Source organism: Parambassis ranga, chromosome 17 (assembly GCF_900634625.1).
Source record: "Parambassis ranga chromosome 17, fParRan2.1, whole genome shotgun sequence".
Lineage (NCBI taxonomy): Eukaryota > Metazoa > Chordata > Actinopteri > Ambassidae > Parambassis > Parambassis ranga.
The window spans coordinates 6,577,454-6,593,058 of record NC_041037.1 but is presented as its reverse complement, the minus strand read 5'-3'; the positions used below and the strand labels follow the sequence as shown (position 1 = coordinate 6,593,058).

The window sequence follows — 15,605 nt, the reverse complement described above, 5'->3', positions numbered from 1 at the left end:
GTAACCTCACTGTGAGATAAATGATTATCCTGTTTTGCTATTGATTTGAACAAATGCATAAAATGAGTGTGATGGTCTGCTTCCTTAGAATTAGCCTGATCTAGGCCGTAAATCACCCCCTCAGAATGTATAAAGTGGGTAAACTTTACATTTCCTTAGAATCATGAATCATGCCAGTATTGAAGTGTTTGTATTTTGTATCTCTTGTGCTTCCTGATGCCACAGGACTGAAAGACAAAAGATCATTTAGGCAGAAATGGCAGGAAAATGTGTGTGATTAAAGGTTTGAAGAGCTCCAGTGTCCTCTGTACTTTTCAAAAGTATTCACAAAAGAGCTTGAATGAAAGCTCAGCGTGTCTCCTCTAAAATGATACTAAATAATACTATACATTATTGAAATATGTCCTTAATCAGGGCCAATACCAAGATATGCACCAGTGTCAAAAATGCATTTTTTTCATCGGAGGGTGGGTAACTTCAACAGCTGATAACAATAATTTAGCTGTGACTTCAATTGGGGTTATCATACCAAAATGTTGACTACAGACATGTAGCTTTTCCTTTTACCTTTGCCACCTCGAGTGGTACAGACATCTTGTCTGTCCCATGGACTACTAGTGGGCAAATAAAGTTAGTAACAAATAAAAACTTACTTCTTCTTGGAGAAAAAGAAATATTTAATCAATAATCCCTTCATTTTTGAAACAAAGTTGATGGCTTCTAAGCTGAGCTTAAAGCATCTAACACATGGCTGCTGCACACAGACGTGTGGTCTCACCTCTCCTCTCAGCATGTAGATGCTGAGATAGTGGCCCATCGCAGGTCCATATTGATTCCTGCTGGAATCACCAACATGAAGCAGGAGTCCATCAGGACTCCGTGGACGAATATTAAACAGCAGCTCAAAGGTTGAGCCCACAACAAAGGAGTCATCTGAGACGCAGAAAGAGAGGAGTCATCATTGTTTGTTAAGATGTTTTTATAAAAAAATAATAATAATAATCTAAACTATAAGACGACAGGTTTAAAATGAAAGGACTCCTTTTTATGGGTCTCAGTTTCTTAGAATGAGCTGATATGTAATTAATTTCCTTCAAGCGTCCTTGAAAAGACTATTTAATGTGGTACTAATTATGTAGACCGTGTTCCTTAATTAATCAATTCCAATTAATTTCCTGTGTCACACTGAGAGCTTTACTAGAGAGTGAACGGCTGATCAGCAGAGCATGCAGATGTATCAATGTCTGGCCATGCTGTTCTATGCTAAAGTATGAAAATATACTTAAATAAATATATTACTTTGATGTCAGCGTTCTGATTGTTAGGGGAGAGATGTACTCACTGATAATAACATGAGCTCCATTCCCTGAGAAGTAAGCCCCTCTTTGTGTGGGCCCCTCAAAGCAGGGCCCAGCTCCATGATTGGCGGTTGGATTTGACATGGGTGCTCCGTTCATTTTAAAATTGCGCACACAGCCAGACAAACTGTGCTTTGGAAGAGCCTTTGTCTGAAAGTCAAAACAACATTAAATAAATAAATGAAGATGGTATTTTTCTATGTGAAGCTGTTGTATTGTACCTTTAACTCTTTGTGAAGGGCCTCGGGGGGGCTGCCCAGGAACACAGGTGACATGAAATGCTGCATTAATGTCAGCTCGGTGTTTGTCAGCTGACCATCCTGAGCTCTGATCCCATCCACAACCAGTCTGAACTTCTTCTTCTCTAAACTGAATATGACCTGCATACACACCACATACAAACAGTGTTTGCTTTCATTCTGTAAGGGGGACAAAGTTCAGGTCTGTGTTGATGTGACTGACCGAGTGCCATTTCCCATCATTGTATTTCTCTCTGTTGAAGATCTCCTTCTGTTTGCCTACAGACAGTCTGATCCTGCCCTTAGACATGTACAAAGCAAGGTGTGAGCGCCCTCCTCTGGTGGCAGCAAAGAACAGCAGCCCTTCAGGAGATCGAGTCCTCACATCCAGAGAGAAGTGGGGTCTGCGGAGGACGAAGGATCAGTTCAACTCTTGTCGGGTTTCGTGATTTAAGTGTGTGAGAGGCTGGTCACGCACCTGGGCTGCAGGACCTGCAGAGGGAGGCTGTAGCTCAGGCTGCTCACTGGACCCCCCAGACGATAGGTGTGTTGAATGAGGGCAGGTAACGCACAAGCTGACACACTCTCATTTATCACGTTCATCACACCGTCCTAAAACAACACAAACACAAACAAACCTCAGTACAAGCTGGCCCAAAGATCAGCAACAAGCTCACAGCTGTGTGGATGGACCCGACTAAAGTATATATACAGTATATAGCATATTCTATAGTTTATTACATCAGAACCACTCAGTCTTGGAAACATTCCACATTAGAAGACACATTACACTTATGATAAATGAACGAATGAATGAAATGTTTCAGATGACAGTGAAATGTTATATATATGTATATTAACTATTTTTATATATTTTATTTATAGATTATGGTAAACTAAAAGAGCAGGCAGCAGCTTATTTACATGATTATTTTCTAAACTAATAAATATTTTGGTCAACAAAATGTCAGGAAACTGACATATAATTCCCAATGTGTATTTAAAGTTCGTGTTTTCTTTCAAACATCACATGTATTTACCTCAGATTCTAGGTTAAGAAAATGTTTGCAAAACTAGATCAAGTACATGATGGATATTTGCATGCCTCAATTAAAAGTTCATAATTTATAAGAAGCTGCAGATTTATTTTCAATCTGAACTTCTTCTCTCAAACCTTTGTGTAGATTTTTAGCACCATTAACCACTCACAAAAATGTGAGTTCATAATGGTGGTAAATATGGGACGTAAGTCTACTTACAGCAACAGAAAAACACATTCGATTGTGATTACTTTGGGGGTGGGTGCTAAACTGCTAAACTGAAGCATAACTAAGGTGTGTGTTTTTTGGAAAGGGAAAAAAATTGTGCTTATTGTACTGTTCCTGTTCCAAGGAGCTTCATGGTGGTTAGGGTTATTTGCATGCATTCAGAGGTTTACCTGCTTCAGAGATTGTGAGAGTAAAGAAACTGTGTAAACGCATTTGTAAAGTAAATCATGTGGTCCTGATATGATAAAGATATGGATAACAGATAAAGGTCTGTTTGAACTACACACACACAGACACACACAATTTTACATTTACGTCTTTACATAGTTCAATATGTGGTTTTATGATCTCATCAGTAACTGATCAATGATCAATGATCAGTTATTATTCAGCTATTTAGCTGCTGAAGAATCGACTGCTCCAAACTAAACAAGTTTTAGAGGAAATTGTGCTTTAAAATAAAATAAACCATTCCCACTCACACACACACCTACAGGCAACTTAGAGTCAATGTCTCTAATTCTCTTTTTTAATTCAGATTAATGCTTGTCAACCTTTTTTATGAAGTCAGTTTATTTGCATTCGTATGGCTCACAACATCCCATTTGTCGTGTATACATTACCATCTATTTTTTAGCTGATGAATGGACCAGATGCAGATCATTCATTTCATTGGATATTAACTTAAATGTGACAGCACAGCAGCTGAAGTATAACCATTATATATCTGAGTCAAGCCTCCATTTCTGTCATTTCATAATCAGACATGATTGTGTGTGAGTTCAGTGACTGACATCAGTGGGTTAGAGAGAGGGTGTTTGTGAATGACTGTTAGACTGTGAGTTACGTGGAAGAAAGAGAAGAGACGTGAGATAATTACAGTGTTGTTATTCACATGTTCGTAGTTATTGATTGTAACACAGACAGGTCAGATGATAAACATTCGGATTTCTGAAGCACTCATGCATTTATTTATTATTGAAGTACAACTACAAAGGGGAGAGCTTGTGTAAAGGCCACAGATTGTGGTGCACACTGCCAGTTTGTCAAGTCAGTGCTAGATTCTCGTCAGCATCAGCAGGTGTTAGGAATCTTCTTCTTCATCTCTGGAAACAATGCAGCAAAATATCATTTAAACAATGTCAACATGGTGAGGACACTCAAAGTCATGAAAGCTGATGTGACCTACTGCTAGTGGAAGAAATCAAGTCAGATTTATCAACAAACAACAAAACATCAGGATCCATAATGTGCATGTTTGCATGTAAAACAATCCCTCACCCTCTTAGAGTTGCGGTCCAGCATCAGCTGCACAGGACTGCCAGCTGTACACACATCCAACAGGATGTCTCCAGAAGCCTTGAAGGTGTTGAGGTTCTCAGGCTTGTACAGATTATCCGGCCTGCAAACATAACAAATGACAGACGCAGAATGAAGAGTGGACACACACAGACGAAGCACTGCACATAACATAAATATTGTGATGTGAAATCCAAAGTGAGGAACATTTACCGCCTTGTGTAGAGGTTGGATACGCAGCCTTTGAATGTCTGTTTGCCCAGGATTACCATGCCACCTGTTTCAGGAACGGATGTGGTGCCACTCTGCTCCTGACCTGCGTCCTCATCATCAATAAGCAGCACAATCCTGGGAACAAATATAATAATGATATATATTCAATTTAAATATTTCTTGCACATTAGCTTCAAACGATTATGTTAGTATAGAACTTCTGAAAACGACCCCCTATTATCAACATGTGAAGAATTAGCAGCTATGATGCTGTTGGAGTTAAATCTACCAAACTGGCATGCTAACTATCTGATTAAACAGTGTAGTGTGCTCTCAATACAACATGAGAGGAGGAAGGAAAACTGCCCACAAAATATTTGTATAGTCTATAATTTTAACCTGCCAATCATGCTGAAACAAACAGCAGCATAGGATATTTAGGAATCTTTACGTGTTTATGTAATCCTTGCTTCTTTCATACCTGCCAGCTCTACTGGTGACAGTCAAGTAATGCCACTGCCCATCGTTGTATTGCTTGTTCGATTTCCACATCTTGCTGTTGAAACTGAGAACCACGTAGCCATTTTCCAATGCCAGATTAATGGCATTAGCCTGGAAGGGGGTAAAAAAAAGATGTTTTTAAATATGTCAGTGCTCTACCACATAAAATTCCAACATCAGATGGAATAACTGTGAAGACTGACCAGCTTCTTGTCCTGGAAGATGAGACCCTGATTCTCAGTGCTCTTGAATCCAAGTGAAACAGTTACATCATTAGCCAGGCTGAAGCCTGCAAGGTCAGCTGAGAGGGAGCTTCCCAGGCTGAACTCTGCTCCGCGTGAAGCCTGCAACAGCAACAGTGACGCCAATACACATTAGCTGCTACATAAACCTAAGTGTGACTTACTCAGTATGAGATGCTGAGGTTAACGACATACCATAGAATCCTCAGGACATCCTTTGCTGATTCCCACTTGTTCATCAACATTTTTAAACTGTTTATTCACTTTCAGGCTCCTCATGCACCCTTTGAATGGCTGAATAGTGATGTTATGTCTGTGAGAAAAGCAAAAGAAGTCAATCACATTTCTAGAAAAACATTAACAAACTCAACAGGAGGAGCATTAAAAACCACATACCTTTCCCTCAAGTCTTGTGGAACACCACCAAGATAGAACTCAGTACTCTCTGTGATCTTGAACTCAGTCTCAACATTGTATTGCACACTGGCTGGACGGATTAAAATTGAGCCTGTGCTTTTGATGATGATTTGCACCTCCAGAAAATCATCAGTCTGAAAAAAGGGGGAGGATAGAGGTGAATGAAAGGAAATTACCAAAGACTGTTGTTACAGAAGCAGAAAAAAACTATATTCTTACCGGGAATACTTTCTCACTGTTCGAAATCGGTTTTTTAAGCAAATTGCTATGGACAAAAATGATGCCCTTCTCCATCGTGAATAGCAAGTGATTGCCCTGACACACACAGACAAAATAAAATGTGAATCAAACTCTTTTAAAACAGTGTAAAGATTTCTATAAAAACAAATATGTCGACATGTACAACAGCTTACCTCACTTTCTACATACACAAGTATCCCGTTCTCTAAGCGGGTAGATATGGGTACTTCAATGATCAGGTAGGGTTTTTTGCCTGTGACCACTCTGGCATAGCCAGTGCCTTCATAGAAGTCTGAATCCACTGGAGAAACATATCTTGATGGAAGAAAGCATCAGAAAATCACAGTTACACGACAAATGGTGCCATCAAAATGATGTCATTTTTATTTTAAAATACCATACCAACTTTTCTACACTATGGCTTACCTCTTGCATGGAGCCTCCACATTGATCATCTCTGCTTTTTGGAAATTATAGAGACTGATGACTTTGTCATTAAAGGAGGAAAACTCAATGCAGCCCTTGTAGTTGGGGTAAGTGAGAGACGCAGGAGGCTGAGGAGAAAATACAGAGATAGGAATCAATGGAAGACATTCTAATCAAATAAACAAACAATGATAGTATTTCTGCTCTGATTTCCTTGTTGCTTACAGTGAAATTGGCAGGGTAACCACCAACATAGAACACTAGGTCACTGGGACTGATGTCCAGCAGGTACTTGCTCTCCTGTCCTTGGTTGGCGCTCTCGATGGGGGCTTGAGGTGCGGAGGAGGTTATGTCTTTCGTAAGGGTGAGTTGAGCATCTTGGTAAATTCTGAACCATCCGAGCAAGAGACGAAAAAAATCATAAAAAGACTGTATTCTCTTTGCTTTTTAAACACAGTCACACTGGTTAAGTCACGTCTGACGTTACCTGCGCAGGTCCACTCTATCAAACTTGGCTGGCTCCACCACAGATGTAGTGATGTCACCCGACCTCATCTCATACTCGACTCCGTTGAGCTTATACACGCCGTACAACACGTTGGCTCTCAAAACCATACCGATGTAGTTCTTAGAAGACTACAGGACAGTTTGCTTGTTAATACCTTATATACAGGTGACATTAGTCGTTTATCTGCATTTACTTACATCTTTGTTGCCAAGGTACAACACAAACATGTCTCCTTTGTCTTTGGCCTGCCTGCGTCTGCGTCTTCCATCTCCTCGTCCTTCAGGCCTCTGCAGCGACAGAGACAGAGACGTGTAGGCTTTCAGGTCATCCAGGTTCTTTGGTGGACGCAGCTCCACGTGACCTACGCCTGTGAACTTCATGGGGATTGCAATCTGGAGAGAAGAAACACAAAGAAGTTACATAGCAGCACACAAGTACATCTGACCTGAAGGAGTGAGCAGAGTAGATGTCATGGATGTATGTCCAGAGCTGGTTCTCACCCTGTTAGCTGCATCTCTGGCTTGTTCGATAAGGTCTTTGATCTTCTTGATGCTTTCAGATATGTTGCTAATTGGTGAAGACTGCGAGGTCAGGTTCTCCACCTCGGCGATCTTATTATTCAAAGATGGGATGGTGTTCAATATGTCCTTTACTGGAAATGGAAAAAAATAAAAGCGTCAAGTAAAAGGAAAATGCAGCTGCTTTATCTACAATTTGTTCAGCACTTCACCTGACTTGTCCACATCATCCAACACATTGGTTAGGTTAGAGTCCAAAGGAGTGACGCTGATCTTATCTATTTCCTTTCTAATGGTGTTAAGTTTGTCCATAGTGTTGGCGGCTGTGTCATTGGCTGAAGCTGCCTTCCTCTTGGCCTCGTCGAGCATTTGGCTAATGTTATCTGGCAGGGACAAAATAACAGTAAGGTGTGTTTTAACAGGTATGGAGGTGAATCTATTGTTGCTTGTGCTTACTTTTGTTGATGTCATTTAATTGGGTCTGTGCATCAAGAAGGTCTTTCTGGAGTGCTTTCTTCTTCTTGTCAGCGTCCGTCAGGCGTTTCTGCAGGTCGATGAGGTTTTTGGCAGTGCCTGTTTGGGAAAAAAAATTAGTAACTGAGAGTTATTTTAAACACAACAGCTTAAAGAAGATGGCTGAATACCCTGAAGGTCCTTCTCTGCCTTTTGTGCTTTCTTCACTAGATCACCACCGGTCTCTTTCAGGTCTTTAGCTCTTTGTGTGATGTTCTGGCTTTTCACATTCTAAAAGAAGAAAAAAAAAACATTGATTTGTTGTTCTAACATGTTTTTACATCGTGCTAAGAAGTTTGCTTTGTTACAATGAAGCATGGCTTACATTCAAGGCATTGTTTGCAGCATCTTTGGCCTCATTAGCAGCAGCCTCGGCAGCATTGATGGCATTTGTGATGTTCTTGTAGGCCTCGATAGCATCTCTGGCATTACGCACCTCGGTACGCCCACTTGCATTCTTTACAGCACTATATCAAAACAAACAAACGACAGATCCTGTCTTTAAAATACACTCAACCAGCAGATAATTCTTCACTAAAACCAAACTAAAAGCCATAATAACACATGTCTTTATCATGAACAGATGAATAAACCTACTCCTCGAGCTCCTTTGCCAGCTTGTCAAGGTTCTTAGCGTGTTCCTCTGCAGCCTCAACAATGTCTTTCTTGCCCGCTGCCTTGGAAATCTCATTCACTTTCTTGGTCAGATCAGACTTGGCGCCATCCAGCTGTGCTGCCAGATGTTCGTACTCCTAGACAGGAGAAGGAGAGACAATGTGTGCAGGTGGTTCATGATAAGAGAGAATGCCTGGGATCTCATCTCAGAGCACACTGAACAAAATATCTTTGTTATATTTGTTATTTTCTCAATGAACAGCCGGTAAGAACCTGACAGAGGCTGGGTAGTTTGTAACAACGCAGCTACAGTGCTCATTGTGATCCGGTAAAATATAACATATATAAAATTATAGGTCAAACATACTGTTTTGCTGTCTGAGAGCATTTTTAGCATATCCTCTGTTTTCTGCAGCTCAGCCTCAGCCATAGCCATCTGGTCTTCAACCGTCTTCCGCTCCTTTTTTAAGTTTGCGATACGTTTCTGTAGAGAGAATACAAATATAAGTATCTATACAAAGCACTCAGTCAACCAACAACTTTTTTTTTAATTACCTGCAGTTCTTCCAGTGTCTTAGCATTGAGGCCGTTCTGAGCGTTGGCATTTTTCACCTGGTCCACTGCATCTTTCAAAGCCTTATCCAGGTCCTTAAGCTTGGCTTCATAATCTTTCAGAAGGCTTCGAATCTTCTCTGCTGCCGCCTCATTTTGGTCACTCTGATTAGTCATATTAGCCTTGATGTAGTCTAGCACTGTAAAAAAAGATGATATGTTTTACTCCATTCTGATTTTTAGCTTATATTAAAGCTTGTAGGAGTAAGTCTTGTACATTTCTGAGCCTCATCTCTTTCTTTCTCAGCAGCTGTCTTCTGAGGGGTGAAGTCCCTCTCCTTCATCTCCGTCACCATTCTTTCAGCCTCCTCCAGCATTTTGTCCAAGTTTTCACTGGGCGTATCACCTCTGCCACCTTTGTCACCTGCTTGATTTTTCAGCTGGTTCAGAAGATCTTCAAGCACAGAGAGACACACACTCAGTCAAGCCAGTGAACCAATTATCCACACACAAAACTGGAAAATTAACAACAACACAACAGCAGCACAAAGCCATGCTACATTTTTCTACCTTGGATTTTCTTGAGTAAGTTCTCAATCTCTGAATTCAAGTCCTTAGCCCTCTTGTGGGTTTTTTCAACATCTGCCACTGCCTTGTCAGTATCAGCAGCCCTCTTGTCAGCCTAAAAAACACGTTCCAACAATGAACACACGTGTTCCAACTTATGAATGCATATGCAGAAATACCTATACAACTAGGCACTCTTACCTTGTCCTTGAGGGTGCTGATGTCATCTACAAGCGTGTCCGTGTCTTCTTCCAGCTGGCCAACTTTGGTCTTTTGAGTGTTAATGGCAGAGCTGTATTTGTTCACAAGAATCTGCAGACATTACAGCAGAAGCAGAAAATATAATATACATATCATCTACAGTAGTCAGCGGTTGCTAGGATACAGGAGCAGCACTTTGTGACAGCTGGTGATGCAAAAAGGACACTGTCGATAACTCGAAATGACTCGATCAGTTCATACTTGTCCTAAGAAGCATGCAGCCAGAAAGTGTGTTTTCTCAAATGAGGAAGATGCCACACAAAAATCACAATGAAACACGAATGAACACGTGCGTTCAGGACTGTAGTCTCATGTTAACACAGAGGCTGGGGGAGCTGAGTGCTGCTTATCATCAGGAATGTCCACTGTTTGAACAAGCATGCCTATTCTGTGACAGTGTTTGTGCGTGTGGGTATGTAATGGATGTGTGCAAAGTGTAGATTCTAAAATGGATGTGACTGTGTGTCCAAGCTTATTTTGTGGTTTTTGTACATCGTTGTGCTACCTTGGTGTCTGTTATAGCCTTCTCCAGCTTGTTCAGCCTGTCTAGAGAGGATGTGCTGGCTGTGGCGTTGTCCAGCTGGGCCTTGATCCTTCCCAGATCATCATCCAGCTTCTCCAGGTCAACCAGCAAGGTCTGAGCGCAACTATCACACTCTGGAATATATAAGAAGCCATAATTAGTGAAAGGATCATTCATGCTTTGTTTAAGTTCAGTCAGTAAATCGTTAATTCACCTTGGCAGTTGCCTTCCGTGTTTGTATCTCCTGGCTCCAGTGTGTTCTTGCAAACTGCCAAAACAGTAAAAACAGTGAGAGTCAATTTACAAAGAATGAAACACAAATGCAAAATAATCATAGTAGTGAAAGTAGGACAGTCTAACCTCCAGTCCGGGGATCACAGTTGTTACCATTGCCATTGCAATTACAAGGCCGACAACTTCCTCCTGCTGCCAGTGGATCACCATAGTAACCGGGAGCACAACTATGGAGGGAGGAATAAAAAGGAAAAAGAGTGAAACGCAAATAAGAAAAAAAGCCGACAGTAATCCTAATTGAACCGCATTATTTAACACAGACTCACCTCTCACATCTCTCACCAGTGTATCCTGTTTTGCATACACACTGGAACGCTCCGTACACCTCTCTGCAACCAACTGCAAAACTGCAGACCAGAGAGAAGAGTACAGTTTAAACCCCTAAAATACACATTTCCATTTAATTGTAGAGCCATTTAAATGTGTGTGTGTGTTACACACTTGTTTGTGGGCGTGGTGAATGGGCATGGGCATGGTGTGCATGTCCGCTGAACTGCGTTTCCATAGTAACCTTCTTTGCAGAGTTCACATCGGTCCCCAGCTGTGTTGTACTGACAGTTCTGGAAATAACATTATGTGTTCATTACAAACCAGTCACAAGGAAAGACAATGTGAAGAAGGAACGTAATGAAAAGCAAACAGAAACAAGTGTGTGTGTGTGTGTGTGTGTGTGTGTGTGTGTGTGTGTGTGTGTGTGTGTGTGTGTGTGTGTGTGTGTGTGTGTGTGAGAGAGATCAGAGCAGCCAGCCTTTTACATACACACTGAACCAAATCAACCATCGAGCGGAGAGGCAAACATCTACGTGCTACGTGTTCAGCTGCTTGTGTCCACTTGGTTTAGGGCTGTAGATGTTTGGATCCATTTATGCATAGCATCCACAGGCCTAGTCTTGAGTATATTGCATAACAATGACAGAAGAGAAATAGCTGAGATCTTGAAATGCGTAGCAGCTTGTTTCCTATCATGGATAACACAAAGTGAGAGGGCCTCATAACTGGAAATCAGGAGGCCATATCTAATGATCTTGTATGCAGTGTTTGATGTGCAGATGTGCACTGGAGGTCTAGACTGTGACTAAGTCAGCTGTGGTGAATTTATCCCTCCTGGTATTAGGTCTGTGTGGTCATGAAGTCATTGAGAGGGGTTGAGTATATTTCTTACCAGGCACCTCCCTGTTCTGTCTTCACACTCCACAGCCAACCCGTTGCACTCACAGCGCACACAGCGGCCCAGGTAAGGCCCGCTGCCATCTCTGTAGTAACCAGGAGCACATTTCTGAGGAGGAAAAACACACATATTAAAATGTGATCACTCAGTTGGACTCACACATGTTATGTGGGCTGATTAATAAGCTTGTGGCCTGAGGTGGAGAGAACCGATTACATTTTTTTCAGCACTGGCCCCTTCTACACTCAAACACCTCCACAAGGTGGACAAGTCAATGGATGATTTGAAGATGCCAGCATCTTTGACCACCAAAAAGCAATGATGCAATCACCACTGTGAGACATCTGAGCTCTTTGTGAAAGGGATCTTAACTGAGGGTGTCAAATGAAGTGAAGTGGATGAGTTCAAATCCACATTCCTGGATGGCAGCCATCATAAATGGGGCCCGAAACAAAAACACCTCTAAACCTACCTGGAAAATCACACAGGGTTGAAGTTTGTATAATTCACTTAAGCTCCTGACACCAACATCGAAACAATTACATTAAAAGAATAATTATAATATGAGGTGTGGGAAGTGTACTGCACATGTAGATAAAATCTGTACTTTGAAACAGATATGCTTGATTTATAATGTGTGCTTAGCAGTCATGCTCCTGGATTTCGGCATTAATTCTTAACCTATACATAAATCCCTCTTAAATCTCTGACCGTCAGTCCTACCTTATCATAATGCTCCACCTTTTATGATAACATGACACAATGCTAACTATCCATGCACTTTAGCAGAGAGACTTTCAGCTGCCTTTGATTTTGCCAACACATAGCTGTGTTTCCACTTACAGAAGATGATAATAAGCCACTCTCTCAGAGTGCACCTCTCTGGGTTATTTGCACAGCAAGTGTCATTAACAATTAACACTGAAGCATGCCCTTTGTTTTCAGAGATAAGTGTCCTTCAGTCACAAACAATCTACACCTGACACTGGAGTGGTGTATTCCACATCTGAGGCAAAACAACAAAAACCACATACGTGACATCTTCACAGATTTTACCTGAATCTGAGAACCGGCACTGCTGTCAATAACAGAAGGGTACTGAACTGTCTGGCCTCTGTCAAGCACTGAGGGATAACGAACCACCTGGCTGCCTTGGTCATTTACTGATGGATATTCTATCCGCTGAGTGTCCTGGTCATAAAGTGAGGGGTACTGTATCCTCTGAGCCCATCTGTCATGATGTCTGGCATAGCGGGGTCGCTCTCCCTTCTCGTAGGGCCTGTGGCCGGCGCAGCAAAGTCCAATCAATGTCCAGTAAATCAGGGTCGGAAATAGAACCCCTCTACGCCAGCGTCTGTCCATGCACGTATCTGACATTCCTCCCGGTTAGTCTGTGTGAAATAATGATCTGCTCTCCCTCGTCTCTGCCTCTTAAACACACACACAGACAGTCACACTCACACAGGCAGGAGAGGACACACCCCGTTTACCTGAGTCAGTCTTGCAGCTTGACGTGAGTGTATGCAGACGCACAAGCACACACATGCAAGTGTTTACATATTTGCTGACCCCATTACATTTATCTTTTAACATATATAAAAACAGTGAAAGAATTGTTTGAGATATATTCACACAGGAAAATATGGGTGCGTGCACGTACAGTAAATCAATTTTTCCAACAAAAAAAGGCTCAAATATAAATCTTTAGTTTGGCAATAAAGCTGTGTGTAAGTGTGTGTGGGCACAAGTGTGTGTGTGTGGTTTATGCAAGTCTATGTGACTGAGTGAAAAGTCAGACAATACAGACAGAAAACTCACACCTGAATCACGCACCTCAAACACACAACAGACACAACTAGGTGTGCCGGCTGTACTTAGAGACACATGATGCACACTCAGGTTTATGAGTAACTTTATGTTGTTTAAGGCCACACCTCATGTTTCAAGGCAAGGCAACTTGTCATATTGCCTTTGGCCACATATAATCAGCTTCCTCTAACCACACCCAATCAGACAGTGGCTCACAAAGGTATGTAACTATACTCATGGCAACAACACCACCACAAACAAGAAAGTCAGTTTTTAATACTTGGTCAAATCTAACACAAACACAAGATGAAGACTAAAGTATGCAACTGCATCATGGGTGTTTGCACTATGTCTCTGTAAGCTGTAACCATGCCAGTGATTATAGCTGTATAATCACTAATATTATGTCTGCATGATTGTGCCACATATCCCTGCCTGGGGCTACACAATTCAGCTGCAGCGCTCTCTGGACGGTATTTTCCAGTGGATTCCACAAACATACGTGAGCTGATAACAACTTTCCTCTAGGAAAAGGGTGTGGTTGTCTGTTCAGGCGCGTCGGGACACCCTAAAACTATGAGGAGAAGGCACAGCTCTTCAAAGATGACAAGATGCCTTTCGATCAGCACACGGCCCCACCCTGCTTGTTACCCGACAAAAAGCTTCTAATCCCCCCACCCTTTCACTGCTTTTTTCATGTTTCCTTTTGACATAACACCATGGAGATTTCAAGTGCACAAAACAATAATTTAGTGTACATTTTTCAGTACTGTACAGCTTATCATCTGTCACCATTTTGTCACTCGAGACTATAACTCACCTCACAGGAGTCTCCAGTGTACTGAGAGGGGCACGAACAGTCTTCCACAGTGTTTCCAGGACTCCCGGTCCCTGAATTTGTGACCTCCTCTAGGCCCACCTCTCCCAAGCTGAGTCTCTGGGTCTGAGTGAAGTACAAGGCACGAATTCTCAGCTCCATCAGACCTGCCAAGACCATCATCAGTACCTCCCTAGAGACAGGCCTGTTGGTGTCAGCATGGCGCCAATTTCCCTGCAAACATCAAAAAGTCTGATGTCAAAAGACAAAAAGTCTGGTGTCAACTTCTGCCTAAATAAAAACTTTAATCTACAAATCTTAAATCTACACAAACCTATCCAAGCCAAAGAATCAAAGTATCAGTAGGATTAATATTATTACTTATAAGGCTCTGAGAAAAATAATCAGGGTCTATTATGACAGTCTAGTGGTGTTTTAGACTATAAACAAAAAACAGAGGAAATGTTTATTTTACCTCCACAAGCTGGACTCTGCCCTGGTGCAGCCTGTCTGGAAGTGGAAGCTGTGAAGCCATGTGGATGATGGTCACATCCTGACCCTGAGAGGGAGAGAGAAGAAATGGATACATTGGCTAGCACTTAAAAAATAAAGCTTTTAAGAGTATAAAAGTAGGAACATCACACACAGTCAGCATAACATCAGGTCTTCTGTTCAGCAGAGTCATCCCCTCCCTGGGAATCCCAAAAGATTTAGACTGGTAGGTGAGGAAGCCACCATAAGATGAAACCTAGAGGAGAAAGACTACACATTAGTTTACTGAATGTGCTGTTTAGCACATTCTGCATATATGTAAGCCAGCCTTCTCCATTAGGAAGTCATAGTTGAGGTTTTTATCATGTTGTTTTTAGAACCTGACACACAGAATATGTTTAATGATCTCAGCACACTTTAAATGCATGACCACATATAATCCATTTTTTTGTATTCATTTCAACATTGATTCTTAATTTAGTGTGTCCCTGTTACTGTTGCACCATTGTAAAAACAAGGCTTGATCAAATGTTTGTACCATCCAACATCTGCGCTCATACCTAAACATCAGCGCCACCCATTCTCCCTGCAGTGACTCACCCTGTCTCCCAGGTAGGACGGTGGTGCCACCCAGTGTAGAGTTTGCACTGTGGAAGGAAGCTCCTGGATATCTGCAACCACTGTGTTACTGGCTGTGTTCAACACAGAGACAACCTCCACTTTGTTGGGGCATTCCAAGCGCCATCCACGCATGTCCACAAACTA

At 41.7% G+C, this 15,605-nt stretch overlaps 1 protein-coding gene across 3 annotated transcripts in view; it reads right to left on the bottom strand.

The window, feature by feature from the left end:
* LOC114449365 (laminin subunit alpha-3-like) overlaps nucleotides 1-15,605 on the bottom strand; it is a 46,593-nt gene that overhangs the window by 2,738 nt on the left and 28,250 nt on the right. For 2 of the 3 annotated variants that reach the window (XM_028426967.1, XM_028426966.1), the window contains 38 exons: nucleotides 15,441-15,602; nucleotides 14,995-15,096; nucleotides 14,824-14,907; nucleotides 14,352-14,582; nucleotides 11,717-11,830; nucleotides 10,996-11,114; nucleotides 10,821-10,901; nucleotides 10,621-10,721; nucleotides 10,475-10,528; nucleotides 10,243-10,394; nucleotides 9,678-9,788; nucleotides 9,480-9,591; nucleotides 9,187-9,363; nucleotides 8,913-9,109; nucleotides 8,725-8,841; nucleotides 8,340-8,494; nucleotides 8,068-8,209; nucleotides 7,874-7,973; nucleotides 7,686-7,802; nucleotides 7,442-7,612; nucleotides 7,212-7,363; nucleotides 6,909-7,103; nucleotides 6,691-6,839; nucleotides 6,429-6,591; nucleotides 6,204-6,331; nucleotides 5,951-6,092; nucleotides 5,757-5,852; nucleotides 5,517-5,671; nucleotides 5,316-5,433; nucleotides 5,082-5,222; nucleotides 4,859-4,989; nucleotides 4,378-4,512; nucleotides 4,147-4,267; nucleotides 2,076-2,209; nucleotides 1,821-2,001; nucleotides 1,580-1,738; nucleotides 1,343-1,508; nucleotides 779-933 (listed from right to left, as the gene is read on the bottom strand). In XM_028426967.1, the coding sequence (XP_028282768.1) occupies nucleotides 779-933; nucleotides 1,343-1,508; nucleotides 1,580-1,738; nucleotides 1,821-2,001; nucleotides 2,076-2,209; nucleotides 4,147-4,267; nucleotides 4,378-4,512; nucleotides 4,859-4,989; nucleotides 5,082-5,222; nucleotides 5,316-5,433; nucleotides 5,517-5,671; nucleotides 5,757-5,852; nucleotides 5,951-6,092; nucleotides 6,204-6,331; nucleotides 6,429-6,591; nucleotides 6,691-6,839; nucleotides 6,909-7,103; nucleotides 7,212-7,363; nucleotides 7,442-7,612; nucleotides 7,686-7,802; nucleotides 7,874-7,973; nucleotides 8,068-8,209; nucleotides 8,340-8,494; nucleotides 8,725-8,841; nucleotides 8,913-9,109; nucleotides 9,187-9,363; nucleotides 9,480-9,591; nucleotides 9,678-9,788; nucleotides 10,243-10,394; nucleotides 10,475-10,528; nucleotides 10,621-10,721; nucleotides 10,821-10,901; nucleotides 10,996-11,114; nucleotides 11,717-11,830; nucleotides 14,352-14,582; nucleotides 14,824-14,907; nucleotides 14,995-15,096; nucleotides 15,441-15,602 (5,220 nt within the window). Of the gene's footprint in view, nucleotides 1-778; nucleotides 934-1,342; nucleotides 1,509-1,579; nucleotides 1,739-1,820; nucleotides 2,002-2,075; nucleotides 2,210-3,733; nucleotides 3,972-4,146; nucleotides 4,268-4,377; nucleotides 4,513-4,858; nucleotides 4,990-5,081; nucleotides 5,223-5,315; nucleotides 5,434-5,516; nucleotides 5,672-5,756; nucleotides 5,853-5,950; nucleotides 6,093-6,203; nucleotides 6,332-6,428; nucleotides 6,592-6,690; nucleotides 6,840-6,908; nucleotides 7,104-7,211; nucleotides 7,364-7,441; nucleotides 7,613-7,685; nucleotides 7,803-7,873; nucleotides 7,974-8,067; nucleotides 8,210-8,339; nucleotides 8,495-8,724; nucleotides 8,842-8,912; nucleotides 9,110-9,186; nucleotides 9,364-9,479; nucleotides 9,592-9,677; nucleotides 9,789-10,242; nucleotides 10,395-10,474; nucleotides 10,529-10,620; nucleotides 10,722-10,820; nucleotides 10,902-10,995; nucleotides 11,115-11,716; nucleotides 11,831-14,351; nucleotides 14,583-14,823; nucleotides 14,908-14,994; nucleotides 15,097-15,440; nucleotides 15,603-15,605 lie in introns of those variants that run through there. The other variant, XM_028426968.1, reaches the window with a different exon arrangement.